Below are 27,524 nucleotides of genomic sequence, written 5' to 3' on the forward strand. Positions count from 1 at the left end.
CTTGTCATTTCTGGTGGGTTCCTATAACCTGTCATTAATTTAGTAGATAGATATTATCTAAGCAATTTTGGTGGGGAACATCATATCGATGTTTGTGACGGGGTCAAGGGAGACATCATTCCTGTACAAGCTTAACCTGTTGTCTCTGCCCATCTGCATCAAAGCATGAGGGATGTCTCATGGCTGTGTATATTAACATGGAAGTTAAATGCCATTGAGCAAATGTTTGGAATAACTGGAAACTGCTTGGGGTCTGCAGCATTTCAGTGCTCAGACCCCCTCTACCTCTATAAAAGGAGGAGAGGCTACAGGCTGGTTTGTGTTAAAGTTCTAAACCAGGTAGCAAGCCAGAGACAGGGTGAAAAAGCTGTGCAGCTTGTGGGCTTAGCCACCATGCGTGTCAGGCATGGGGTTCCATGGCACTCACATCTAAACGAGGCCACTAGTTTGCCCGGTGGTTTATGGTATCCTAGTTGTCTCCCTTGACTCCTACTAAATTTTGCGGCCAGTATCATCCAACACTGTGTATTATGTTTTTATGATGTCATTGCTTAATAAATTAATGTAAAGTACAATTGGTGTTTTCAATTCTCACAAGTGGCTGAAAGATAATTCAATAACATTGTAAAAGGCAGACAAAGTAACTATCATTGGCTGCAATCTTCAATTAAAAGAATTTTACTTTTGGATGGAAGAAACATTGAATAGCTATGTGGTCATGAAGTACATGTGTCATTTTTATGTTCAATCAATAATCCTTTTTAAAAAACCTAGGTCTGAGACATCATAAAGAAAAGGGTTATTTACTCCTTAGATAAAACCAATATAAGAAGATTTTCTACATTTTCACTATATGACCAATAGAGCCCCACCCTAACACAAGAACTCCTGCCCCAGGGGCCATGAATTTCACAATTTTGGTAGAGGGTTCAACGCTCATTATAATTATGCCCACAGTTTGGCTTCTTGATGTCCATGAGTAAAGAAGAAGATTTTTTAAAATTACACTCATTTTGATGGTTTTTGCCCCACCCCTCAGGCCCCAGGGGGGCAGGGACCACGAATTTCACAATTTTTGTTCCCCTCCACCCACAGATGCTATATGCCAAAATTGGTTGAAATTGGTTCAGGGGTTTCAGAGAAGAAGCTGAAAATGTTCAAATGTTAACGCACGACGAACGACGACGGACAAAAACAGATAGCAATAGCTCACCTGAATGATTCAGGTGACATAAAAAAAATGGAATTGATAAGATCTTGTCAGATTTTATAGGAAGTATCTGTAAGCTTAATTTAGGTTGTAATATACAAGTTGGAAATCAACAAAAACATGTTTGAAACTTGTTATGTGTGCTAGGTGACACGCTCGCAGCTCAGTTAATTGGAGGCTTTAAAGGAGTTGGACTTGCTGAAAAGCCATGCAGAACATGCGAAATCACACATGATGAGATCGGAGAAAGTCTACATGGTAATCAGTTTCCTCTGCGTAACATATAGAAGTCCATTATTGCAAATTCCTGAATTTGATGTTACCAAATGTATTTTGCATGACCCAATGCATATTTTACTTGAAGGGGTTGTGAAAATGGAGCTACAGCTTCTACTTTCTGAAGTCATCTACAAAAAGAATTATTTTTCCCTGAAAGATCTCAATGCTGCAATTCTAAACTTCAATTATACATCATCAGAGCTAACAGATAAACCACAAACAATTGAAAAGAAATCTTTCGATAGGAAAAATGTACTTCCCATGACTGCAATAGAGATAAAAAAAAATTATGGTCCTTCTACCATTTATGATTGGGGACTGGATTCCTGAAGATGATTCACATTGGCTCAATTTTCTCCGTCTTATTAAGATTACACTTTTAGTCATATCACCGATATCATCTAGTGACACTATAGATTCATTGTACGTGTTGATTCAGGAGCATAATAGAAATTTTAAAATCATTTATCCAGATGTAGATTTCACACCAAAGCTCCATTTCATGGGACACTTGCCAGATCAAATAAGAAAATTTGGACCAGGTAGAAATCACTGGTGCACAAGGTTTGAAGCAAAACACAATTTGTTTAAGAGCAAAAAATGGAGGATTTTCCGTGCAATTGAAAAATCTGTAGCTATTCACCATCAGCGATGGATGTGTTTGCAACAGACCACATATGGTAGGGAAAAATCAGAAGTGTACTTATATCAAGGATATACTGTTTCTGAAGGCGTCACCGTGTCAGAAAATGACTTGCCTTGCAATGTAAGACATGCAGCAACATCAAGTGGTACAGAAGTTTCTTCTAATGTTATGACAGCCAACAGTGTCTGTATCAGAGGAAAAACATACAAAATTAATGACGTTCTTCTTTTGAGTAAAGACGAGCCTCTGTTTGGAATAGTGCACAAGATCTATGTCATTAAACACAAGAAATTTTTTGAGGTTATTCATTTGGATGTTACCGATTTTAATTCACATATTAATTCTTTTGAATGCACAAAGTCTGGCCAAAAATGTACAGTATGGTATAACAATATGATGTACAAATGGCCGCAAACTGCACATTATTATGAGGGCATGTTGCATGTAATGCTTTACAATGTTGACTTTAGTTGGAATTAATATATCTGCATCCTAGTGTAGCCAGCATGGACTGGAATTTTTTTAATTTATTGCTTTTATTTATTTATATGTGTGTGTGTGTTTATTAGATAATGAAATTGATGGACTAACTCTGAGGAACCTAAGTGATACAGACATTCAAAAAATGATGTGCGAAAAAATTGGACCTGCCAAAAAACTCACATTAATTGTTGATGGTGTGAAGGCGAAATTCATAGCAAGTACAACTGATGATTTACCTCTGGGACCAAATGTGGAAGCTACATGTAATGCAAGACCACTGACACCGTCTGCAAGCAATCAGCCGCAACCAAGCGGAAGGAGTCAAGAATTGGTATGTTAATATACTGAGACCACACTCGCAAATGTAGTTTTTCTCTCTCTCTGATACTGGAGCCTGCTGTCTTTAAAATATATGAAAAAAAGTGAATTAAATTTGAGAACATATACTTTTATATTAAACATACAATACTGTACACCACCTGATAACCACTTGAATGGATAAAACTTGCTACAATTCAGAATTGAAAATTATGAAATCTCTGTGAGAAAAAATCATAAACGTGTGTAAATACATGTACATGTTTGAAAAATAAAAAAATAATTTGATATGTCAAGTACAAAAATGTGAATCACACTTGCCTCCGTATGAATCTGGGGATATTTTTAGAAGTCTCTATATAAGGCCTTCTAAAAGAGTGGAATTCCACTTGGTTCAAGTCACACGTCTCAAACAAATAAAACATGCTGGTTAAAAACTGATATTATGTTAAGTATGTACATGTTTCATCTAGTTTTTACACACAATTTAACTGTACATTATATTTCTTTTTCTCAGGAAATCACAAGAGTTGAATCAGGAAATCCGGGGTTCATGGAGTCTGCATCTGGAAGTGGAAGTGGTGGTATAGATTTCATCGACATTAACAAGTATATCCCAACGACATTGTAAAAGAATTCAGTAAATTTATTGAGAAAACCGCATACCATGCACTTTCCTTGGGAGAGTTCAAAAGCAAGGATCTATACTCAGAGCTAGGAAGATTACTTTACCAGAAGTATCCTTGTATTGGATGTTCAACTGGATCACAACCATGGGTAATTACATTTTATTCAATGATTTTGAAATGAATTTTCCTGTTTTGTCTTGGGCCACAGTTTGTGTTTAATTATTGTAAGAGGCAAAATTTTCAATTTAAACAATTTATTGTTTAAATTGTTAACAGTACAAAAGAGCAAATGGTATAAAATTAAAAAGGTATCTGAAACTATTTAATCAATAATAATAATATTTCGTTACACTTAACCTAAAAAAAATACCAAGTTTCAAATGATAAACATTAAATATTTATTTAGTTATTTTGTTTTATCATGCAAATATACATGAAATCTCAATTTAGAATTACATTTATGGTAGATACTATTTCAACTCTAAAATACATGATATGAAATAATCAAAGTACTGAAAGTACTGAAAAGCGCTAAGCTGACTTCATGAATTCTGTATGTAATAGTAGTATAAGCCCTCCCGATAGGGAGGTCAACTGAGTGCACTTTTTATGCAAATGAGGTCAAGCAAGGGCGGCTTCTGATTGGTCAAGCGATGTCGGGGGTCGATGAGTGGTTCAATATCTAGGACGGGGTCAACTTGCGGACCCCAGCAGGGGTTGTAGGCCGGGTGTCCGGTTAATAGGTTGGCCTATTGCCGTTGGTCTAATTTTAGCTCTATTATGCGCTACTTTCGCTTTGAGTTCCTGGAAAAGGCTGAGTTCCTGGAAAAGCTATTTTCTGAAAATCGGTATAAAATCCAGTGAAATCCTGTGTATTAAATCCTGTGTATTTCTATGTATTCCTGTGTATTAAATCTAAAGAATAACACAAGGTTTTAAGTTGACATGTTTATTAAAGAACAATGGTACAAGCATAGAACAATGCAAAACAGTTCAATAAGCATAAAAACAGTTCAATAAGCATAACAGTTCAAGCACAGTCCATTACTTTCTGCTGAGTTTCTTCTTCTTTTTTGGCGGTTCTTCAGTAGGTGCGGGCGGATTCCACATCTCTAACGGTTTGTATTCTCTCTTCACAGGGGGTTTTGAGCCAGGTACGGGCCCAATCATCGCATCTATCTCCGGTTGTTCTTCTGGACACTCACTAATCCAGTGTCCTATTTTTCCGCATTTGTAGCAAGGATCCTTTGTTTGGTTTTCTTGCTGGTCTGTTGAGAATCTGCCGACCTCGATTTCTTACTGGTCTGCGGATAATCTGTTTTCTGTGGGCAATCCGGCGACCAATGTCCTGTTTCTCCACACGTGTAGCACGGGTTAGCAGCGTAATCTGGAGTGTATTCCTTCCTAGGTTTTTTAGAAGTCAGCTCTTCCACTTCTTTAGTAGGACTGTGGTATGATTTCCAATCTCATTACTCAGCACATTAATACGGTTAACGATCCCGTCTAGTGTCGTGGTAATGATCGCAAAGTCTTCTTTGTTCATGCCCGGAGGCTCATTCTGAGCGTTGTAGAGGCCCAGTTCCAGTCCCGTGACATCTTGTGACTTTGGGATGTCCGGGGAAAAAAATCCCAAGCCGGGGTCTGTAGGATTCTGGCTAGGTAAAAACTCCTCAGTCTTGGCCTTTTTCAGCTGTTGTGCTATGTAACCCTCTTGTACCTCCTGTCTATCTTCTTCGCTCAAGAAATCTTGTTGCATTCCCGTCTTTTTCTGTACCATGTTATTCACTTTCTTCTGAGCTCTGTCCACGTATTCTAGCTGTTTCTGAGCCATGTTCTCGGGTCAGGGTCTGAAGTCGATGTGAAGAGTGAGAATGGGGGCTCTGCTTTTATAGCCCGTGAAACCGGTTTTTCCCAGTGCTGGCTCAGTGCCAGCTGGCATGGTGCCAATGGGTTTTTCCCAGTGCTGGCTCAGTGCCAAATGGTTCTCAGTGTCTACTGACACAGTGCCAATGGGTTTTTCCCAGTGCTGGCACGGTGCCAAGTTTTTCCCGGCGCTAGGTAGTGCACTTATTGCACTGATTGGGGGTTGGGGGTTTGTGTGTCACTCATATTTGTTTTAAAGTAGCCCTAAAAAGGGCTGTGCATGAAGTTTTTATTTTAAAAATGGCCGGCTTCATACGCAGGTTCTTCTATATACACGTGTAAGTCATGATCTTCGGATATAATGTGCTGTACTAATTGTAGAGCTCTTCTCCCGGGGAAACGTATCTCTTTGACGGTTTCCCACATCCAGCCTGCATCCCAAAAACAATCCCCATACACTTCTTCGGTGACGTGGTTTCTCCAGTCGAATAAATCCCGATACTTTTTGAGTGCCGTTCAATAACGTGTAAAACTGGTAAATCATGTACTGTATGAGGGGGGAATTTTTCAGGTACATGTCACTTAAACGCGGCCAAATATCCTCCACTGTTTCATGTGACCGCAATACATAGTCAAAACACCAATTTTTAGATCGGCCCCAGCGTAATCGATGGCGACATCTCTGTACTAAATTGTCCCAGATCTCCATCTCGTCTACATAATCTTCTACTATGGTTAAATCCTCCACTTGTTGTATTCCCTGGCGGCGTCTCGCTCTTAAAACTCTCCGTGTATCCATGACTGAAGGTCAGACAAGAATGACTGTAGAAACCAGCTAACGTACAGGTGCTTGATCACGTGATGCATAACCTTTACCTATAAATACAGGTGTTTTCTGAACGTTCGTTATTCACTATGGGCGGCAGTGCTACTACGAGAATGGATGGATATAGCTATGTACTACAATGTATGAACGTGGCCTTACATGACCCTCTCATTCAAAATGCTCGTCAATTTGTACAACAGATGTCACCGGAAGTCAGAAATGTACATAGTTTTCAACGGATTGCTGATTCATTAGCGGAGAATACCAATACGGGACGTTTACTCATGATTTATTTGTATGCTGAGGAATTGAAACAGAACCTTCCAGACCAGATGAGTGACATTGATCGGATCTTACGCGATTGTCTACAAAAAGGATTCGTGGAACTGATTCGTATGAAAGGAATGGCTGCCCTGTTATAAAACAAGAACGTTTTGGAATTTTTTCATTTGATCATCATGGCTGAATGGGACAACAACGTTCTTACCGCTGTATTACAGTATTTCAAGGACTACAAAGAATCGGTGAACAACGCTCGTAGCGCTGCATTACAGTGTATCAAGGACTGGAAAGAAAAACAGCCGTTGAGATATAAATTCGCCATGAAGTTGTTGATCTTTTGGGAATTTCCTATGACCTTATATGAATATTCCGGCGTTTGCAAGCATATAGCCGACAACCTGAACAGAGAGTCTGGATTGATCATGATTTATACCATGGAGCAAGAATTTAGACGACGGGAACCTGAGAAGACTGGGGCGATTGTAGCGATTACCGATCACTGGCTGGAAAAGGTGTATAAAAAAAACCTAACCGTTTTCTTTTCCTTTATTCCTGGAGGATGGCCAGCAGTGACCACATCACAGAGAAAGCGATAGCTTATGTATTGGATTATCTCACAGACATTCATTCTTGGCAGTTTGAATTTGTGTTACACTATCTGCGAGAAGAATTATTTCCCATCAGCTTAAAGGAGTATCCATGTCTCTGTCAGCATTTGATCGAGAACCGGATCACCCCGCAAGCCTTAGTACTGATTCATTTAATGGGCCAGGAATTGAAACGAATTCGACCCACAGACAGAGCAGAAATCGAGAAAATCAGACTACGATGTCTTCGAGAGATGTACGTCAAGTTAAACGTGTGACCTTTAATCTGGAACGGAATCAAGTGTATTGGCTACCTGAAGAAGATCGAACCAGTCCTTGGATGACCATGGCCGTGGATCGATGTCGATTTCAAACTAGGATTCGAGCCATGGAACAGATCTTGGAGCCTATATTGAATGACTTTTTACAAAAAACTGTTTTGAATTGATATTGTGATATGGTGAATAAAAATAGAGTCACCAGTTCTGTGTTTGTTGAATCTTACAAAGGAGGGTATATAATAAGGAGATGAGGAGGTCTAGGCCGAAATCAAGATAGAAATCCGATTCTATACTTTGATTTCTATCTCTGAGGATGAATTGGATATTTCTACAGGTGTACACCCCTGAGAAATAAATAGTTTAAACCCGCTAGGAGAAAATTTTTACCTCGCCTCGACTCTTTGGCGGGATGATCCTGAATTCATTTCAGGGTGTATGAGCATAAAATGCATAGGATTAGATGCAGCCCGGTGAAAACTAGGCGTTGGCTTGAACACCGGGGAGAAAACGAGTCCTCGACATGAATAAACGAGGAAAAACTCTCTACTCGAAAGCACAAATCCGCCATTTTGGACGTCCGCCATCATGGCGTTCAAACTGGACAGGGATGTTTTCAACGACGTCCGTGCTGGAGTCGTTTTAAACCAGCGCAACGTCAAATTCCAGCATTCCGCTCTAGGAACCAGCGACTTGTAAAGTCAAAGAAGAAGAAAAGAAGTAAGAAGAAGATGGCAGGCGCTAGTTATGATTTTCAAGGAGGGTTTGACTCACGTTTCCGACTTGTAGTCATTGGCGAGAAGAAAGAAGGGGATACCTGGGTGCAGTCTAGTATTACAGAACTGGGGGTGTTTACACCCCCAGATTTGACCCAAGTCATAGTTAACCGTGCGGTCGATCGAGCTCGACAGAGGTATGGCGCCGAGGGAGGAGGACCATTCCGTAGCACCTTTACTAGGATGCGGGACTTGGCCACAGTAGCTGCGACAGCGCCACCGCCACCGCCTCCGTCCTCAGCATCCCACACCGTGCCGCCACCCAGACCAGCGACGCCGCCTAGCCCTAGGCTGTCCAGGACAGTGTCGGCCTTCCTGCCACCCCCACCACTACCGCTAGCGCCACCCCCACCACTACAGCTATCGCCACCATCACCGCCACCTATGCTAGAGTACACTCCGGTGTCAAGTCCTGAGGTTTCCCCGAGGTCGCCCTCGCCCCAGAGCCGCGCCAGGAGCAGGTCGCCCAACCGGAGGACCCCGCCACCCAGACCCCCGCCGCCCAGAGTCATCAATTGCCCGATCACCAACAGAACCATTAGGATTCCGCCATGGGCCGTAAGAGTGCGGGACCGGCTGATGAAATGCCCCATCTGTTGGTTGGACGACCGGCATTCCGGGATCAAGTGCCGGGGGTGTGGGCAGCGAGTAGTATGCTGCGAATGCCTCGAAAGGAATGAGAACGGGCGGTATACAAGAGGAAGGTGTCCGCATTGCCGGCATGAGGGACCCCATTAAAGAACAGGGAGACAAAAAAAAAAACCACACACACCAAACGGCCCTTTTCAGGGCCACCAACTTTTTTGAAAAGACACTTTTTATTGCAAAAATCAAGAAACACACAAGTTTTTAAAAAAAGTTTTATTAACACAAGTCACATAGTAGGTAGAATAAAGTTTTTTACAATAGCTAGAATAAAGCTATAATAAAGTTACATTTTCTTGACAATGTAAACATGTTTATGATACTGATAAGCAAAGTCACAAATCCATTGTCTATAATGAGTCCAATTGCCTCCGGCTAATCCACATCCAATACGATAAGGAAACGCTAAAGTCTGGTAAGACAAAGTGCCTAATTCCTGTAAACATACAGGGGTAAGCGTTGAGTGGCTCTCCCGTAATCCCATTGCGCTAACAAACAGATCACATCAGGATGAGTAGAATGAGGCATAATACACACAGTACCCGGTATTCCTCGATCCGCTTCTATAGCTAAATTTCTCCGTCCTAAAGGTTGTCGGGTCGCATACAGATTAGCCCAAGGAAATCGGTCGGCAATACGTTGACTTAATCCATGAGGTTTCACCGTTAAACAGTTACATTGTTGTACAATAGCATCCACCCAAGGTAGAGATAATACATCTCCTCGTAGATCCGTCACCACCATGGTGGTTGACAGGTCTCACAGGTACACGTTGACCAGGGTTCTTGACTGTAAGGACAATGTTGAAACAGCCGGGGATCAAACTTTCTCTGAGTCCAGCGCTCTCTAAACTCCTGACCGATCTCACAGGTACAGTCCTTATGCGCTATTTCTTCTTCAGGGGTGATGGTACAATGCTGCGGACACTTACACTCTAGCCAGGGTTCTCTAGTGTGACAACAACATTTATAGACAAAGGGATAATACGTCAGCTCTGCCAATCTCTCTATCCACTTCTGTTTGGCCAGGATGTTTTCTTTTTTATAATGAAAACAGCCACAAGTTCTCCAATGTCCTCGGCAATACCCACACACTAGTACATCATTCTCATCATCCGCGTACCGTTCAAACGACATGATTGAGAAAAATGGTAACAAGTGACCTATTTATATAGTGTTTTTGATGAGTCATCAACATGACGTCCGCCATCTTTGACTGAGGTAGGGGATGTTTTCAAGGACGTCCGCGCTCTCGCCTTTTTAAACGAGCGCAACGTCAAAATCTGGCATTCCGATTTTTTTAGGAACCAGAGAAGTAGATATGAGTCGTAGAGTAGGACCAGACCCTACAGTGATGGACTATTTTTTCAAATGGGAGGAGGATTGGGACCGAGAGATTGCCCCGCCGGCCTCACGGGAGGCTCTTCCCCCACCGGCCATGAGCCAGGATCTGCCCCCGCCAGAGGAAAACTGGGACGTAGAGTTGGAAGTGGTGCAGCGGCCTCCGGGGAGAGTGTTTTTTAAACACGGGTTGCCTGTTTTTGTGTTTGACCACCACCAACCCCCGGAGGAGCAGAAAAAGAAGAGAAGAAAGAGGAAGAAGAAGAACAGACAGTGAGGGGGACAGAGAAGAGAAGAAGAGAAGGAGAAGAGAAGAGAGAAGAAGAAGAAGAAGAGAAAAGACCAAGAACAGAGAGAGAGAGAAAGAAAACAGCCCTTTTCAGGGCTACCCATTCTTTTTGAAAAGACATGGTTGATTACAATGACAAGAAAAAACAAACCCACAAGATTTTTCCAACGTTTTATTAAACTCCAACTATGAACAATAACAATACAATAACATAGTTTACAATACATTCAGTCTTTGACATTGACAAGTTTGTCCTTGATGGGTTCTCGGTTTTCGGAAGGTCTCTTTAAACCAATCAGCCACAAAACGATCGCGTTGTAAGGCCGTGCCTTTCCAGGGAAGTAACCATTCTTGTACGGTGCTTCTATGTCGATGGCGTTGATGTAAAAAATACACACAGTATTGTCCACAGACATCCGTATTCAAATCTTGATAACAATGGGTGTTATGAATCCAAGTCTCTCCGTGGCGTTGAATAAAGTCTTGGATGTCTTTATCGCTGGGAGGTAATCCGTAAGAATCAAAATATTCGACGGTAGGGCTACTCAAATACAAACAGACCCAATGCGCTCCAGGGCGATCGTGAGGGTCTGTATTCACCACGATGGCTTTGTGATGAGGTAACAGCTCAGGTATGACATCTCGAGGATACACACCTGCAAACGCCGGTCCTAAATCTCGTTGTAAAACATCTCTCAATTGCTGAGTATCCATCTCTCTCTCTTAGTAATCGATGCTGACTTCTCGTTGTTTGTTGATTTCTAGATTGTCGAACACGGCATACACCACACAGTTTAAGGTCCTGGCCACGTTGGCGGCAAATTGCACTTCCACTCTCAAGTTCCCAGTCTGTATGAGATGAAATTTATCCGTCTGGGCTTCTTGATCTTTCGTGAAATCCACACACCAGAGGGTGTAACCGTTTTTATACTCTTCCAGGGTAATGTCCGGAGCCCAGTCCTGGCCTAATTTTCCCAAGCCTTTGTACAGACTCAAATACGATCTCAGGTACTGATCGTCGGTGAAATTAGGTTCCAAAGGTCGGGTTTCCATCATTTCTCCATTGATACTGATTTCTAATTTCTTGACTTTCTCATTTTGGAAATGAAAGGGGTTTCTGGTATTATCCCCATTAAAAGCCGCATTGTCCACAAAGCCCAACACGATCAGTTTAGGCATCTGTCCTTGAAACAGATGATCGGTGATTTTAGATTGGGTGCCACTAGGAATGGTGAAGGTTTTCACTTCCACTCGTCTCAATGGGTATTTCGCCGTTTGAGTACTCAGTTGCTGATTGATGAGATTAATGATACTCGGCACAGGTTTGACTTTCCTCACCCACAAGATCATACTTTGAATGACCACTTTCCCACTACTCCCGGCAGCGGTCATCATGTAGAACTGGGGTCGAGCGCGATTGAATCTGAGACGGACATCCACGCCATTAGGGAGACATTTCTCTTGCTCAAACAAATCCAGATGTAATCGATCCATCAACACGATCTCCTTACTGTCTGTAATCTTCTCGTGACGTTTTCTCAACCCTACATTCTTGGAATCATCCGGATACTCGGGAGTCGGGATGACGGCCGCGATGTTGACTTTGTTAGACGCTACTGCAAATTCCACAGGAGGTTGAGTCAGAGCTTCTAATTTGACCTCATCCATATGTCCTGCCGTATCTTTTTCCCACAAGCTACAGGCTCTCATCTGGGTTTCCAGAGTCTTGGGTGCATAAGACAACAATTTCTCCAGATACGCTTTGTAGGGATAAGTATCTGTCCCCGGGGTAATGACTTTTCCATTGAGACTGACATCGATTTCACTGAACAAGGAATGGAGAATGTTATTCACGGGGGTCGAGGTCGAATTGCATCCTGCGAGATTCGTTCCATTGGCTTTCGTGAATTTACATACCATCTGGAGATAAGTTTGGGATAAATCCAGATATTCATCTCCTTGTCCTTTGATTTCAAATTCAATCGGAGCCGTATCCGAGTTGAGGGTACTGGAAATGGGGTAATATTCCATCCATTTCGAATCTTCTAAAGTGACGTTGGTCGGGGGCACTTTAAACAGTTCTAAACTGTCGGTGCCACAAGCGCAAGATTCTCTGTGCATCATATTGGAACGATGTGTTACTCAGCGTGAACTGGCATCAAATGTGTTCTGGTCTCCTTCTCACCCCCTTTTTATAGGGTTCTCAGTCGAAAATATCCAGAGAGCGTTTTGGCTTACCCCTTTTCACTAGCTTCCTACCTCCCTTCCTAGATCGCTTCCTAGGTTGCTTCCTAGGTCTCTTATGAGGCCCTCCCCGAGCTAAGATACGTTGTTTTCTTTTAACAAATCCTTTTCCTTCCTGTATTCCCACCTGTTTTTCCGCCTGTTTTCTTTTGAGGGTCGTGGTTCCAGGCTTCCTGAGTATTCCTGTGCGCGCTTTTCTTCCTCGTTTGGATGGGGCTTTTCGAGACCTTCGCCTACGGGCATACCCTGCTGTCTCTTTCAGGGCTTGGGCACCGTGTGTCTTGAGAGCGTCTTTGAGTGATCGTTTATTATCTAACACATCCATCCCTGTTTTAGCAGCAGCCTTTAAGGCACTTTTAGGCCCCGATTTGAGTAAATCGGTGACAAATCCTTTTCCCTTCTGCTTTTCAGATTCTGGATCATATTCTTCTGTTGGATGGATTCTACGTCGTCTCCTCTGATAAGAGCGATAAGGGCGGTCGTAATCATAATATCTCTCTTGATAGACAGGACGCTGTTGTTGTTGCTGTTGTGCGGGGGCTCCACCTAATAATCCGCTGATCAGGGGACCCGCCACTTTGCTAGCTAATCCCAGCAGGGCTCCAAACCCGTGACCCTGCTGCCGTATTAAACCTTTATGGTAGTGCATCTTGATGTAAATGAACTTCGTTAGGGGTTACACCCGCTTTTTATACTTTTTACGCCGTCTCTTTCTCTTCTTTCCTTGGCCCGCTTGACCCGCAATGGTATTGGCAATCAATGGAATGAGAAACCAGATTCCGTGTCCTTTCTGGCGTCTGACTCCTCGATGGTACTTCATCTTTCAATACACTTTGCGGAAATGAAGTTTGACTAAGGAGCGCCCATTTAAAAAGCCCATAGGACGCCCTAAAGAATTCATGATGTGTACCTCAATGGTATCGAAATATTTCTTACTCAGTTTCAAATATTCGGCTCGAATCGGTTCCCAACGGGCTTGTTGTCGATCGTCGTATTGAGCCGTACAGGGGACGACTCTCAATAATTTCAATTTGTTGGTGCCCACCACTTGAGGATCCACAATGTCACAATACACATACATGGCTTTCAGATTGTCGTAGACATCCATGGTCGTGTTCCCCAAGTAATTCACGTTGATCCATTTCGTCATGGTTTCATGGCCCAGGATCATTTTGTCACTATCCAGACCTAGCTTGTACGCTAAGGTCGTAGGGAAACGAATGCACATGGGGGTGGCTCTCAGTGTTCTCCCATTAAACTGATACTCGACACGATCGTACTCGGGGTGATACACAAGATCAGGTTGTTCCCCTCTTCGTTAGGATCCCCTAACTCGCTCCATACTTTCCACAGGGTTCTCCTTAAGGCTGCGTTGATTTCATTGATTAACGCCAAAGGTTGTGTATAAGCTCCGGGTCGGAAGTGAATGCGAATGATATCGAAGGGAAATAAACTATCCCCTCCCTCAAAGAGATGGGACCATGGCGTCAGATGACAGGGGACCACCACCTCACACCTGGCCATCGTGACTTTGCCCATATTCTCTGTCTTAAATCTTTCCCATTTATAAGTGTTGGGATCTTGGACATGTTTCGTATACGGATCTGGAATGAGAACGTCCACATAAGCCTCGCTATCCGATACGTTTTGTAAGTTGGCCGAGTACATCATTTCGGTCAATCCGACTTCCCATTCTCCATCCGTTAAGTCCATGGTGTGTGGCAATAACGTTTTAAATTGAGCAGTCGTATTCGTCGGAAACGATTCCATCGACCCATCACTCAACAGAGTCATGTAAAACCCTTCTCCTCCAGCCATGATGTCTTAAATGAGACCCTGTCTCTGTTTCCTTCTCTATTTATACACAACACCGTTTTGCTTTTTCACAATTTTTATTTGAAACAACATACAACATGACAATACATTCAATTCAATTCATTCTTCTTGATCGCGGCCACCACCGCACATCAACGCATCCGAGTCTGGTAACGTCAGGGTTCGTCTCGGGACTAAGCGTCGTCGCATCACCAGATAGTGTCGGGTTCCCCAGCAATCGGCTACATCATAACCTCCATTGATCATGTCTTTAAAATGGTGGAGACAAGCTTTCACGTTGTTGTACCAAGGACTATCATTTAAGGTCCAATCGGATTCGTCTTGTCGTCCCATCAATCCCCAGAAGGCTTTGACTTTCCAGCGAAACTCTTGATATTTAGTCTTTCTGATAAATGGCACCCAACCATCAGGAATCACGATCCGTTTGTACAAGTACACAGGATGCGTGGACGTTTTGTGTTGTTTACAATGCATCAAACACATCTGCTTATCCCAGAACCAGGTACTTTTCTTCCCCTCTTGTTTCCAGGCGTACTGTGGCTTAGCCATGGTGAACTGATCTCTCAGGTGAAGGGGACTCCTGTTTTATAGGAGGTGCATTCATTTGAGGACTAGGCATGACGTAGCCCACCAAAGAACTTAAGGTCACCATCCAAAAATCGCGATTGGGATCGCGTATGGCTAACATGGCTACCGAGGTGATAATGATGGTTAAACAGAGGAATAATTGTGCAAAATACACAATTTCACTCCGGGGGACTTTTTCACCCAAGAAAGTCCACTGGGTGGTCATGGCAGAATGAGATCCGCTTGCGGAATCCATGAACCAAAACTGGGAGGATATCCTTTCCAACGCACTTTGACTTCTGAAATGACTTTTTTTCCCACACGCCGCTTTTTATACCCTAATATTTCCTCCACTTCATAGACATCATCGTCTTTAATCACTTGTTGTAATTCCTTCTCGTAAAAGGTTCCTTCTAATTCTTCCCCGTGATCATCTTGAATGCGATAGACGTTTCGTCCTGGCACTTTTCTAGAGATGGTAAACAGTTCTTTGGTCCAATTCGGTAAATATTCTTTTTCAAACGTACGTTTGGCTTTACTAATGCGTACACGATCCCCCACTTGCAAGCGACTCGTGGTATCGGCACTCTGTTTTCCATACAAGGTTTTCCATACGGTCAAGACATTCTTGGCATTGACGAGCAGGAGCTCGCCGGATACTGCGATGATAGGTATGATTGTAACCATACACCAGATCGGCCAAGACATCGACATACCGTCGTGTTTTATGGCCTGTAAAATACCGCCACATGCGTGCTTTCAGCGTGCGTTGAAAACGTTCCACAATACTGGCTTTGGTTTCGGCATTACGGGTCGTAAAGAAATGAATGGATTTGAAGGCTTGACGAAATTCTTTATTGGTAAATTCTTTTCCTTGATCGGACTGAATGCGCACGGGGCGACGTCCCTCTCGAAAAATCCGTCGTAAGCCTCGTATCATTTCTTTCCCCGTTTTCTGTTTTAAAGGCACGACCCAGGCATATTTAGACAGCACGTCAATGGCACATAATAAAAACGTATACCCATTATTGTCTTGTTTCAAGCTGGAGACATCGGCTAAATCTAATTGCCATTGTTCATCCATATCCGTCACTCGTGTTTGTCGTCGCTTGAATTTCCTCCGTATCGGTTTATGCAAGGTATAGGTATCTTGAGCTTTCACCCATTCTCGAATTTGAGACAGGGTAATCTTGTGTCCTAATTGACGCACTCGACGATACAACGCCAGGACTCCCCCATAACCTGTCTTGGGATCGTAATACAGTCGCTGTAAGATCTGTTCTGGTTTCATGGTAGATTTAACCATTTTCCGATGTCACGGGCCGTCTTTCTACCAGCATCTCTGATCGGTTTAGGGGTTAGACGTTGCGGTGTTTCATAGAACGATTGATCAAATCCCGTGAGCTCTTGAAATCCACTCTCCTCTTCCTCTAGAGGTCTAGGTGTACTGATTTTCCCTGGTTTGTCCATGGCTTTTATAACATCCCGATTGCTCACATATCCTTTGGGAGCATGAGTCTCTTTTAACGCTTGAGCAAATTCCTCTAATCCCGCGGGGGGATCACGATGTCTTAAGGGTCTTTGTCGCTGGGTTTCGCTCATTAAATCCACAATATTGGAATCGGGAACCCTGCGTCCTCTATAGCTGATTTCTCCTTCTTTATTCCAAGTCACCACTTTGGATTTCTTGAGATGATCGAGTAATAAACCTGCTTTCTTTTAACCCGGTTTATTGACGCTTTTGATAATCTGTTCCTCCAAGTCATCGGGTGCTGAGGCGGCTGAGGGTGGTGAGGCGGCACTGGCTGCACTGGTTGGGGAGGGCAGAGTCGCTGTGGTGGGATGTCGAGCTTGTTGTAAATATTGACGATAGCGATGAAGTTGATGACCGTACAACCCCACTTTTTCTTTCTCGGTTAAATCATCTCGATGTTCAATCTCATCCAAATCACTGCGTAAACCAATAGTCAAGGTAAATTCGGGAGGTTTAGGTAATTTGCCTTTTAATTCGTTGAGCATCGCTTCCGGTACCAACACCATTTTTCGACTCATGTTTTCTTACAAATCTTGCCACACACAAACGAACCCAATCCTTTTTGGTGGATGAGTATACCTCGTCGTTTTTTCACGGGTTGAGGGTGGACTAAGCGTCTTAAGATGTGTTTCTTTCGACCCAGTTGTCGCTTCTGAGTAGGGGTGAGAGGAATCACCCCTTTTAATAGATTGTACACAATCTCACAAATCTTTAAAATGCAGTCATTGGAACAATGTTTCAACACCTCTGTCTTTAATTTGCTGGAATAGTGAGGAGCCGCTAACGTCTGCAAGAGCGGTAAATGAGGTCGTAATCGACATTCACACTTCTTCGTATGAGCCATGGTAATGAAGGGTGGGGCACCTTCCCCCTCCTTTTTATACCTAGTCCAGGACAATGGCACTCGGATGTTTAGGATCAAAACGCTTGTGATGGACGGTCTCTTCGTGACGATTGCGGTTCTCTCTCGCATTGAAGACCAGAGGGCAAAATTTACATTTATATTTCTTTTGCACCTGAACCGGTGTTGAGGTGGTTAAGGGTTGAAATTTCATGCCTCCAAAGGTATGAGCAAAACTCGGTAGAGCAGTATCACTGGTTCTGGAACTTCCTATAGGCCCATGCATGGGTCGTTCCATTTTCTTTTGAGCTAATCCGGCTTTCAGATCGGCTAACGTTTTAGTGGCCTTGGGGGGAGTGGCCTTGGGAAACGGCATCTTCACAATGAGAGGGGTTTTCTTTGGAGCCCAATTGGGAAACGGATTCTTCATCCTGAGAGGTGTCTTCTTAGGTGTCTTCTTAGGGGACTTCTTAGGGGACTTCTTAGGTGTCTTCTTAGGTAAGCGAATAATGAGTTTAGGAATTCTCTGAGGCGATTTTTTTAGCTTTCTTAGCCCGTGGTTTCTTGGTTTTCTTTGGTTGTCTCCCACGGGGCTTACGGCCTGTTTCCCATTTGAATAAATGACGGATAATGGTCCCTCCTAAGAATCCGGCGCCTCCTCGTTTCAAAATGGCTTTTTTACGCTCTTCTTCATTGGCCTTCTTATCGGCAATGACACTCAAGTCTTGGCGATGGGATTGAATGAACCGCTGAGTGATTTTATTGCCTGGTAAGACGCCTCGCAATAAATTTCGAGCTCCCATCGCAAACCAGTTGAGTAAGGCTCTACGTCCTAATTCAATGAGATGGCTCCGTTGAACGGGATCCCGTTCCCGTTGTAAACGGCGTAACGTTTTGACTAATTTACTCTTCGCGGAAGGTCTACCCATGGTAAAGACTGTCTTTCAAATGATACACCTGCCCATGATGTGACATTATTTATACTCTCGGGGGCATGTGCACAGCCAAGTTGGTAAAGAGTTGACTTCTTAATCTTAAATCGTCCGACGTCTGAGGACTCAAGTCCACTAGTAAATACCCGTGAGGTACACGGGTGGCGTCCTCATAGGCTGGAAGTAAATGCGGCATTTGTAATGCTCGATCAAACAGATTTTGTGTGATATAAATGACACTGGTATTTCGATGATGCGCTTTGCGCGTAAACCAGTCGACAATCGATTCGATGGCTTTACCTCCCATCATATCATCAAAAATGAGTAGATGACGCGTACTGAGATCCGCCACTATCTGCTCATCGTCTTGAGGTATATTGCGGATAAAAGTGACCTTGTCCTGTAAGGATTCGTACGCGGGCTGCCATTCTCGATAACACCATACTATCTTTTCGGGAGGCGGTGCAATCCACTGCGTATTTTGCACCAGCTGTTTGACAAATTCTGTTTTACCCGATTTAGAGGGTCCGGCCACCACCATGGTAAATTCATGTTTCAACTGAAAAGGCTCAAGTGTCTCGTAGGTATACATCTTGATAAATGACACAAGTTCAGGAAAATCATATCTATTTATTAACAAATAAAAATACGTACAGCTTGCTCAACACCATGTCTACAAATAGGACATTGTTTCAGTCCCGTAGCACATATAGCACAAGTACATAAATGACCACAAGGTAAAAAAGTTATTCTCAAGTCTCTTTCTAAACACAGATGACATTTCTCCGTCGTAGCCGGATTCCCCGCACTGTCTACAGGTAAGTCTCCCCAATCCTCCCCCGTATCTCGCATTCGGCTAACGGCGTCGAACATTTGGCGTACCCATTGTTTGCCCTTATTACACTTCAGGTAAGGACAGTGAGGATACCAATAAGCATGTTGTATCCAAGGATTGTCGACAGCTCCCCAATGGTGAAGTCCAAAGTTGCAATAAAAACAGCACGTGTTATCCCCGTACCCTTTGTAAAAGTATCCCGCTTCTGCAATGGTAGGTAATAGCTTCTGCAAGTGTTCGGGAGCATTTTCAAACGACGCTACTCGATCTGACAGTAGAGCATAACGTGGTGTACCCGGGTTATGTAGTGATTCGTAGTCCGTCATTTTGCCGACTGATGGTTTTCTCTAGCATGTCCTTTTTAATACCCGTAAGGCAGCGTGTCATAGTCATGAATACGTTGACGTTTATCATACACCATGCGGTATTTCTTCACCAGAGGAATGGTTCGCACATCATGTTGGCGGGTTCGTTGAATAAAGTGCGGATAGCGGACATGGACTTCTTCTTCTTCTCCTTTTAACATTTTTTCCAACGTATCGAGAGACACGACTCTAGAGGCACGATAATTGAGTGTCAATCCTTTGACTTTGCAGACAGATTTTCCATTCTGGGTCTCGTACGCATAATTTTTGGGCCCGCCCGACATGTACTTGATGATACGATCTCCACCCAATTCATCGGTCCAGCCGCCTAAACTGTTGATAATGGTCGGGTTGAACTGGGTCTCGTCGTGCTGATAGATGATACTATCCGTGTCAAAGTATAAGACACGCTCTCCCAAAGGCTGTAACGTCTCGTACAAATGTAAACGAGCATGAGCTGTTGTAAAACACGCCAGCACCACGTTTCCAAAGGGGCAGTCTTCTAAAAATTCTTCTTTCTCCTGATAATTGATCAGCATCATATCACATTCGGGGCGTTCACGATTTTCTAAGAGTTCGATTCCTTTGACTTCTAAAGTGGCATCTTGTAATTTCTGTTGTAATTCTTCTTCTTCCGTGAGATACTGGGATTTGGGTAATTGTAATCGTTGAGCAAATTTTCCCCACAAGCAATTTAAAAAGAGTTTTGCAATGGTTCTTCGGACCGGATTTTTCTGGATGTCGGCCGGGTTCATGGCAATGCCTTCTCGTTGCTGAATTTCCTCAATGTAATGTTGCTGCTGTTGGGCTGTTTGACAATCCTCGGGGAATCCGGAAGCTTCTTCTTTAATTTTCAAAAAGGTGTTGATATACGATCGAAATAAGTGCTCACTGGTTTTCTCAAAATGCCAAACTTCGTAAATGCGGTCGAGACGATAGCCCAGATCTAATGCTTTGTGAAGTTCGGTGGTCACCCAGGTTCCAGTGAGACTGCGTTCAGAATCGGTGTGCTGGCACCGCTCGTCGGGTCCTAAGTTGCGCTGTTCCGCACAGGTGCAGCATAAGGGAAAGAGTAATTTGCCCCCGGTCTTGTAAGGTAATACGGGGTGATACAGCTCTCGGGGTGGTAAGACACGACAACGAATGAGCCCGAAATAGTCTCTGACATCGGTGAAATGGCTGGTGATGACTTGGGGATGTTGGACTGGAAATGGCTTGTATTTCAACACGTACGGGTACAGGGAACAGACATCCACGTATCGCATATCCCCTTCCTCACAATACAGTCGTGTAGCATTGGTCCGGCCTCCGTACAAAGCGTCACGGGGATTCAAAGGATCTTGTATATCGACTCCTTGTAAAAATTCCTGTAAGTCGACATTGGTCTGGGTCTGACGATCAAACTCGTGTTCCCATATGCTTACGACTGTATAGCCTTGGTCTTCTAAAGCACTGGCTCGTTTTAAGGTGTCCAGGTAGAGGTCTTGATACGTATGCTGAACACGATGAGGATGCATGTCAGTCAACAGATTCGGGTAACAGGTGGGACAGCCGTGCCAGTAACAGCCATAGAATTCGTACACGATACGGGATTCCTCATCATACCCATCTACTGTATAGGGTCCAAGCGTGACTTCGCCCCCATTTCTAGCATGTCGTATGCAGTGATGTTGATGTTCTAGCCAGGCGAGCCATCGACAAGCTTTAGCTGAATATCGTCGTGCTGGCCGGTAGCCCATATTAGGAATGATGGCGATGGTATTTTCATCCATGAATCCTCGTCGGTAGGCTAAATTAGCCGTGCTGGCAAACGTGATGGATTCTTGAAAGGGGTCTACTTCCACCAGATCAAACAGGGTGGACTTGAAATGGGCACAACAGCGGCGTAAAATATCCACGTCCGAGATGCAGTAAGCTAAGAATTCTTTCTGGAAATCAAAGACTTTGCCCTCTTGTTGATGGTACCAAGTATAGAAGGCTTCACGATTGGCGGTGGACATATCGTCAGGATTGTAGAAATGAGCGGCCGGGTAAGGACCCACATACTGCTGGTTCTCTGTCGTGTTGAAAAAGTGAGGGAAATATCCTTTTTTCAATTCCGTTAATCCGAAAGCAGAGGGCATCTTGGCAAGAGCAAAGGGTAGAAAGTTGTAAGAATCGATGAATCTCAACCCCAAGACTTGCATGGATAAGATTTTACTGCCGTTCAGGATGACGGTGGGTTTGATACACGCCGTGTGAACCAGGTAATTCAAAATAAACTGCCCATCGTATCCTTTGAAATTGTGGGCAATGATGGTGGCTTCATCGTGTTTGAGTTCCACATGGCCTTGCTCATCGGTCTCGGTCTGTAAGAGCCATTCCATAAACTGTTTTAACGTGTCGGGTCCTTGAAATAGGAAGCGGCGTTGTGATCCGAATCCTTCACAATGAGAACAGGGCTTGTCGATATCCACACTGTCGCAATGTTGACACACACGTTCTGCCACGCATAAATTGGGGGTGTGAATACCGTTTTCCTGACTGCATTCGAAATCGTAATAAATGTATATTTTCAACTCCTCTTCTTCTTCTTTTTCTTTCTTAGGTTTGGGTTTCGTCTGTACAAAGCAGTGATGAGGCATGGTGACGACTTTGTGACAGATGCGGCATTCAGTTTGACCCCCACACGCGTGGCGTTTTAATAATTTCTTGGACATCCATTTCTGACACTGGTTACAGCGCCCCATTAAACTGCAGACCGTGGTCGTTGTATTACTGCTGTAGGGTTTTAAATGGTTCTGGTAACAAGCTGCATTTCTGAAAAATCCCTTACAATGAGGGCAATTCGTCTGAGTCCCGTCCGGGATACAGGGGGTATCGGCTAAACAAAATGAGCATCGATGAGGACAGACGGTCCGATGTTCTTCAATGTGACTGTAGCCAACATCGCAATAATCGCAATAGTATTTGTTTTCCGTCACTCCAGGCATAGACACAATGGCATCGTAATGCTCGTTATCCAGCAGGATATTCAAACAAGTCCCGTGCCCCGGTCCTTTGTAAATAGGTTCCAGTCGTAAACGAGCTGTATTCGTTTTGAATTGAAATATTTTCAATCGATACTGCGGGGCGAGCGCGTGCTGTAATTGCTCCCATTCACGTGGCCCACACGGCTGGTTCATAACACACCCAGCTTGTTCCATCAAGGCTATCGCTTCTCGTTTCTGGTCGAGAGTTTTGAAATCCCCTTTTCTCATGCGTAACCATTTCGTTTCCCATGCCGGGTCGTTTGATTTCTGGCTGTGTAGACGTGCTACCACAATAGCCCGGGACAAGCAGAGAGAATCCTCAGGATTTTGAATGCGAACGATCGCTCTCTTGGAGTTTTTGAATTTTTCCTTTTCCACATGCAGATGTTTTTTCTTAGTGCACCCGCTGCCTTGTGGATATTTGACATGGAAAAAATCCAACTGCACTGCCCCGTCGGTGATTAGGAATTCCTTTTTAGATTGCTGCACGGATTCTATTTTGTTCAGAATTTTGTCCTCGTTGAGCTGTTTGGACTGCGTAAATTCGTACCAAATATCTGAATCCAGAGACGGGTGCCGAATATTTAAACGTAGATAATCATTGGGATTGCACTGCATTTCCTGTTTCACATTTTTTAACATATCCCGGAAGAGGCGACGAATGAAGGCTGTATTTTCTTTCTCTGGAATAGGCTTGAAGGCAACATTGTAGACATTTTCCTTGACTTTAAATTTCCGTGATTGACGTCCTCGTTCCAGTTGAATTTTGTAATAATCCGAAATGAGTTTCTTTTTTCCCCCTCCCCGCTGTAAATACTGTAGTCGCCGTTGATTCTCTCTGCGGAGTTGTAATTCACGCTGCCGTTGTCTGTTCAGCTGATCATTCAAAAATCTCAATCGCTGTTCAATATAACTCCGTGGAAGTCCACTAGGTAACTTGTCTGACATGATGTCGAAAGTGACAGCCAATGCACCGCGCGCCGCTTTATATATACCTGTAGACAGCGCTGGGAAAAACTTGGCACCGTGCCAGCTCTGGGAAAAACTTGGCACCATGCCAGCTCTGGGAAAAACTTGGCACCATGCCAGCTCTGGGGAAAACTTGGCACCATGCCAGCTGGCACTGAGACAGCACTGCGAAAAACCCATTGGCACTGTGCCAGTAGACACTAAGAACCATTTGGCACCATGCCAGCACTGGGAAAAACCCATTGGCACTGTCCCTGTAGACACTGAGAAACATTTGGCACCATGCCAGCACTGGGAAAAACCCATCGGCACTGAGCCAGCAGGCGGTGGAAAAACCCAGGCTGGACACCTGGCGATCACGTGATAGGAAAGTTCTAGAACCTTTGGCTTGAAAAACTGCACTCCGTTGACCTTCCTCGGTTGGCTTGATATACAATTGTACACTCCGTTAACCCCAACAGCAATAGCAACAGCTATGCTCTGCACTCTAGGCCACTGACCTTTAAACCGGACCATGCTATAGGACCCCTGCTGGGGCCCGCTTGACCAGTGCACTCCGTTGACCCCGACACCGCTTGACCAATCAGAAGCCGCCCTTGCTTGACCTCATTTGCATAAAAAGTGCACTCAGTTGACCTCCCTATCGGGAGGGCTTATACTACTTGTAATGTTAATGAGCAGGAACAACATTAAGAAAAGGTTTATGCATTCTTTATTTTCGCATAACTAAGTAGTACATTTTCTGTAAGAAAATAACAAATATGGATTGGAAGCAATGTCCTGAAACTTTTCATCACGTTGAAATATAAATTTTATATGATGTTGTTAAAACAATGGTCACTATGATAACTTTGATCCCACACTAAACTAAAACCCTGTCCTTGGATCATGAAATTTACAATTTTGGTAAAGGACACCTTTCTTATTAAATATCTATAATTAGAATTTAGTATCAATAGCATTACCACCGCTGCGGTGGTCCAGAGGTAAAGTGTTCGCTCTGTATGCGGGCGGTCGGGGTTCGAATCCCGGCCGCAAAAGACCTAGTTCGTTAAACAGGTAGTGACAGTTCCATCACCATACTCTCGGCATCAGGTGTGAATGTCGCGGGTCCTCGGAGATGGCCTTTAAAACGGATGTCCCGTGTCACAGTAGGTGTGGCACGCTAAAGAACCCTCACTGCTCAATGGCTGTAAGCGCCGAGCATAGGCCTCAATTTGAAGCCCTTCACCGGTCTTGGTGACGTCTCCATATGAATTAAAAATTATTGAGGAGAACGTTAAACAAGATACAATAAATCAGTAGCATTTAAGGCAATGTTATTTAAATATTTGACAAATGAACACTTTATACCCTGTTTAGCTCCCACCCATCTTCCCAAGGCAAGGGTTTATGATCCGCTCTGCTCCGGTCCCTGGATCATTAAATGCTCTACATGACTATGCATTTTTTCTCTTACAGATGTGATGTTATAGAGAAGAACATTTTTGGTAGAAAATGTGAAAACAGTTGTAATGGTAGTTTTCGGTGTAAAGTGTTCAATTGTTATTACGCAACTAACTTACTGTTGTGTTCCAGTTAAATAGTGTATGAAATATTTTTAGACTACAACTGAAATGAAACAAATCAATAGTTTGATACATATATGTAAGTCACTTATAAGAGAAAGGAACAAACAAACTGGGCAAAAAAGAAAATTACACATAACCACATACACTAACAAATGCCACATGTCAAAACACACCAATAATGCAGGATTATCTATTTTGTATTGCTTGTAGGAGTTATGAGATTGATCACTGTTCGTTATCTTCACCTTGCATTGAAACGCTTTACATCCATTTCATTACCTTACCAGAAATCATTTAAATACACACATAAACATGCATCTGTAAGACTTGTACTACAGAATCCAGTGCATAATTATCTGTAAATAGCAATCAAACCATGAAAGTGGAATTATTTTTTGTAATCAATAATGAAGTTATTTTCAATTCAAAATCAGGTTGGAGAGAATATGAATCCAAATAAGTCCGATAAATACATGTATAACTGAAAACAAAATTTAGGAAGTTATTTAGAAAAGATGTTCATCATACATGTGCAATATTACTTTGAAATTGAATACTGCGTTATCAACAAGAGTGGAGATTTTTAACATGAAAGTTAGTGCAAGAGGATATACTAATTCAAATATGAGGATGAATCAGTTAACATATAAGCATGGATTTACATTTAGCAATTGTAGTGATTGTTTGTTATACGTAAATCTGAAAAAAAACAAAACAAAAAAAACACAAGAGTTTGTACACAGCTACATTAAACGCTGTACTCATCAACTTGTGTGTATTACACTTCTTGTGTAAAAGCTCATATTCATATTGCAAAGGAGACTCATCCGTTTGTCTGAATGAAACATAATACACATTGCTATTGTTTTAATTTTATAAAACAGTTCTTTATATGAAAATGCTAATAACCTTAGCAAAAAACCATAAGATTCGAAACTTGTGTAGGAGTTCTAATATGAAAAAAAAAAACGTAACAGAAGTGACTCGCAATAAATATGCAAGATTTACAACATGTAAATGTAGCTAAATGAGAATCCCAAACTAGGCACTGAAAAGTTACGAAAGTAATTTTTAAACGGTAATGTTCAAACCGCTGTTAGAAATAATGAAGAGGCATCTCACCAAAAAGCTAAATGCATCTTTTTTATAGGAAAAGATCGTTCAGCGAAAACAAAATGTGGGGACAGGGAACAACGACAGTACATCCATGTCCCTCCCCCTTCTTCATCATTTGTACGTTCGGAAATACATGTAGCATATGCATGTCATTGTCAATTGTTTGTTTGAAGTACAAATAAATTGAAAACACGATTACTTTTCGTTGTATGTAGCGTGCTGTGGAACGCAAACCATTTCACATTCATGCTTGACACAATGGCAATGTTTATCTAACACTTGTTCTAAACATATGTATTTCAGTATACAGCCCTCGTAAAATTCCACGCGGTGTTTTGAATACTTGAAACCGGGGTATTGTCTTCCATAATATAATATAATATAATATAATGTTGTACCTTTTATCTTTTCCTTGCCCCAAGCATAGGCGTAGCTTGGGTTCGAATATTACCGAGGCAGGGGGTCTGGCTATCGACATTTTAAGAACGTAAAAGGTGTTGTTGTTGTTTTTTACCGAGGCAGCTGCCTCGGTTGCCTCAATGGAAGCTACGCCACTGCCAAGACTATTATTTTTAGTCTCATTTTTAAAACTAAATCGCGAAATCAAATTTGATTGTGTTGACGATGATTCTGAAGAATATCTTGGTCGTTTAGAAATAATAAAGTAAGCATAAGTTACACCGTTGCATCCTCTAAATTTCTGCATGACCAATTTACATATATGATCGGGGAAGGTGTAAGCAGTTACGCAATATCGTCCTTCTGAGACACCGATCTCTGTCCTTCGCTGTCAAAGCAGAATCGTCCACAAATTCTTTCTCGTTCACAATCGACGCGGATCAGTTAATTTTTTTTACTGTGTTGCACACATTTTTACTGAGTCGGAACAGCAGCTAAAACACAAGTGGAAAACCCTCCTGACTCGTGTATAGCTTAATGACGTGGCTTCTAATTATAGATTGCACCATGCAAATTGATTTCCCTGGCCTCTAAGTGCCATGCGAAGGTAACAATGCAAAGGCACCCTAGCTAAAACGGTTTCATATATATGTACATATTCTTATTCAATTTTAGATTTTGAATCACTTTAATTATTACAGACGCAGATTCAAATGAGAATTTTAACTGACGAATGACCTGCATCTGTGTCTCACTTTCCCCAAGAATGAGGACAAAAATATCACCCTTTTTATACATATTTTATTCATTGTTCAACGAACTGTATTTCCGGGAAAAAAATGCAACATGCTTG

The 27,524-nt window shown here is 42.8% G+C and overlaps 3 protein-coding genes across 3 annotated transcripts; all 3 read right to left on the reverse strand.

The window, feature by feature from the left end:
• Window positions 1-8,155: 8,155 nt before the first annotated feature.
• LOC125663324 (uncharacterized) lies at window positions 8,156-8,716 on the reverse strand. The gene has a single exon (XM_048895615.2). The coding sequence runs from the start codon at window positions 8,714-8,716 to the stop codon at window positions 8,156-8,158; it is 561 nt and encodes a 186-aa protein (XP_048751572.1).
• A 1,962-nt stretch (window positions 8,717-10,678) lies between these two features.
• On the reverse strand, window positions 10,679-12,575 carry LOC125672643 (uncharacterized protein F54H12.2-like). The gene is made up of 3 exons (XM_056147699.1): window positions 11,541-12,575; window positions 11,193-11,411; window positions 10,679-10,735 (listed from the first exon to the last, which is right to left on the reverse strand). The coding sequence occupies exons 1-3, from the start codon at window positions 12,573-12,575 to the stop codon at window positions 10,679-10,681; spliced, it is 1,311 nt and encodes a 436-aa protein (XP_056003674.1).
• A 2,745-nt stretch (window positions 12,576-15,320) lies between these two features.
• On the reverse strand, window positions 15,321-16,389 carry LOC130049741 (uncharacterized). The gene is made up of 2 exons (XM_056147700.1): window positions 15,888-16,389; window positions 15,321-15,757 (listed from the first exon to the last, which is right to left on the reverse strand). Exons 1-2 carry the CDS (start codon window positions 16,387-16,389, stop codon window positions 15,321-15,323), a joined length of 939 nt encoding a protein of 312 aa, XP_056003675.1.
• Between the last annotated feature and the right edge of the window lie 11,135 nt (window positions 16,390-27,524).

This window comes from Ostrea edulis, chromosome 8, assembly GCF_947568905.1.
Source record: "Ostrea edulis chromosome 8, xbOstEdul1.1, whole genome shotgun sequence".
Classification (NCBI taxonomy): Eukaryota; Metazoa; Mollusca; class Bivalvia; order Ostreida; family Ostreidae; genus Ostrea; species Ostrea edulis.

Bases quoted from the DNA above. Each gene is read 5' to 3' on its own strand.
- LOC125663324 (XM_048895615.2), bottom strand. From the start codon at position 8,716: ATGGTTCTGTTGGTGATCGGGCAATTGATGACTCTGGGCGGCGGGGGT.
- LOC125672643 (XM_056147699.1), bottom strand. From the start codon at position 12,575: ATGATGCACAGAGAATCTTGCGCTTGTGGCACCGACAGTTTAGAACTG. The intron at 11,412-11,540 runs GTCAAGAAATTA...AAATTAGGCCAG, and splicing joins TTCATTTCCAAAATGAGAAA to GACTGGGCTCCGGACATTAC. The intron at 10,736-11,192 runs GTCAGCATCGAT...ATTGGTTTAAAG, and splicing joins AAATCAACAAACAACGAGAA to AGACCTTCCGAAAACCGAGA.
- LOC130049741 (XM_056147700.1), bottom strand. From the start codon at position 16,389: ATGAAACCAGAACAGATCTTACAGCGACTGTATTACGATCCCAAGACA. The intron at 15,758-15,887 runs GTATTGTGGAAC...CTATCATCGCAG, and splicing joins TAATGCCGAAACCAAAGCCA to TATCCGGCGAGCTCCTGCTC.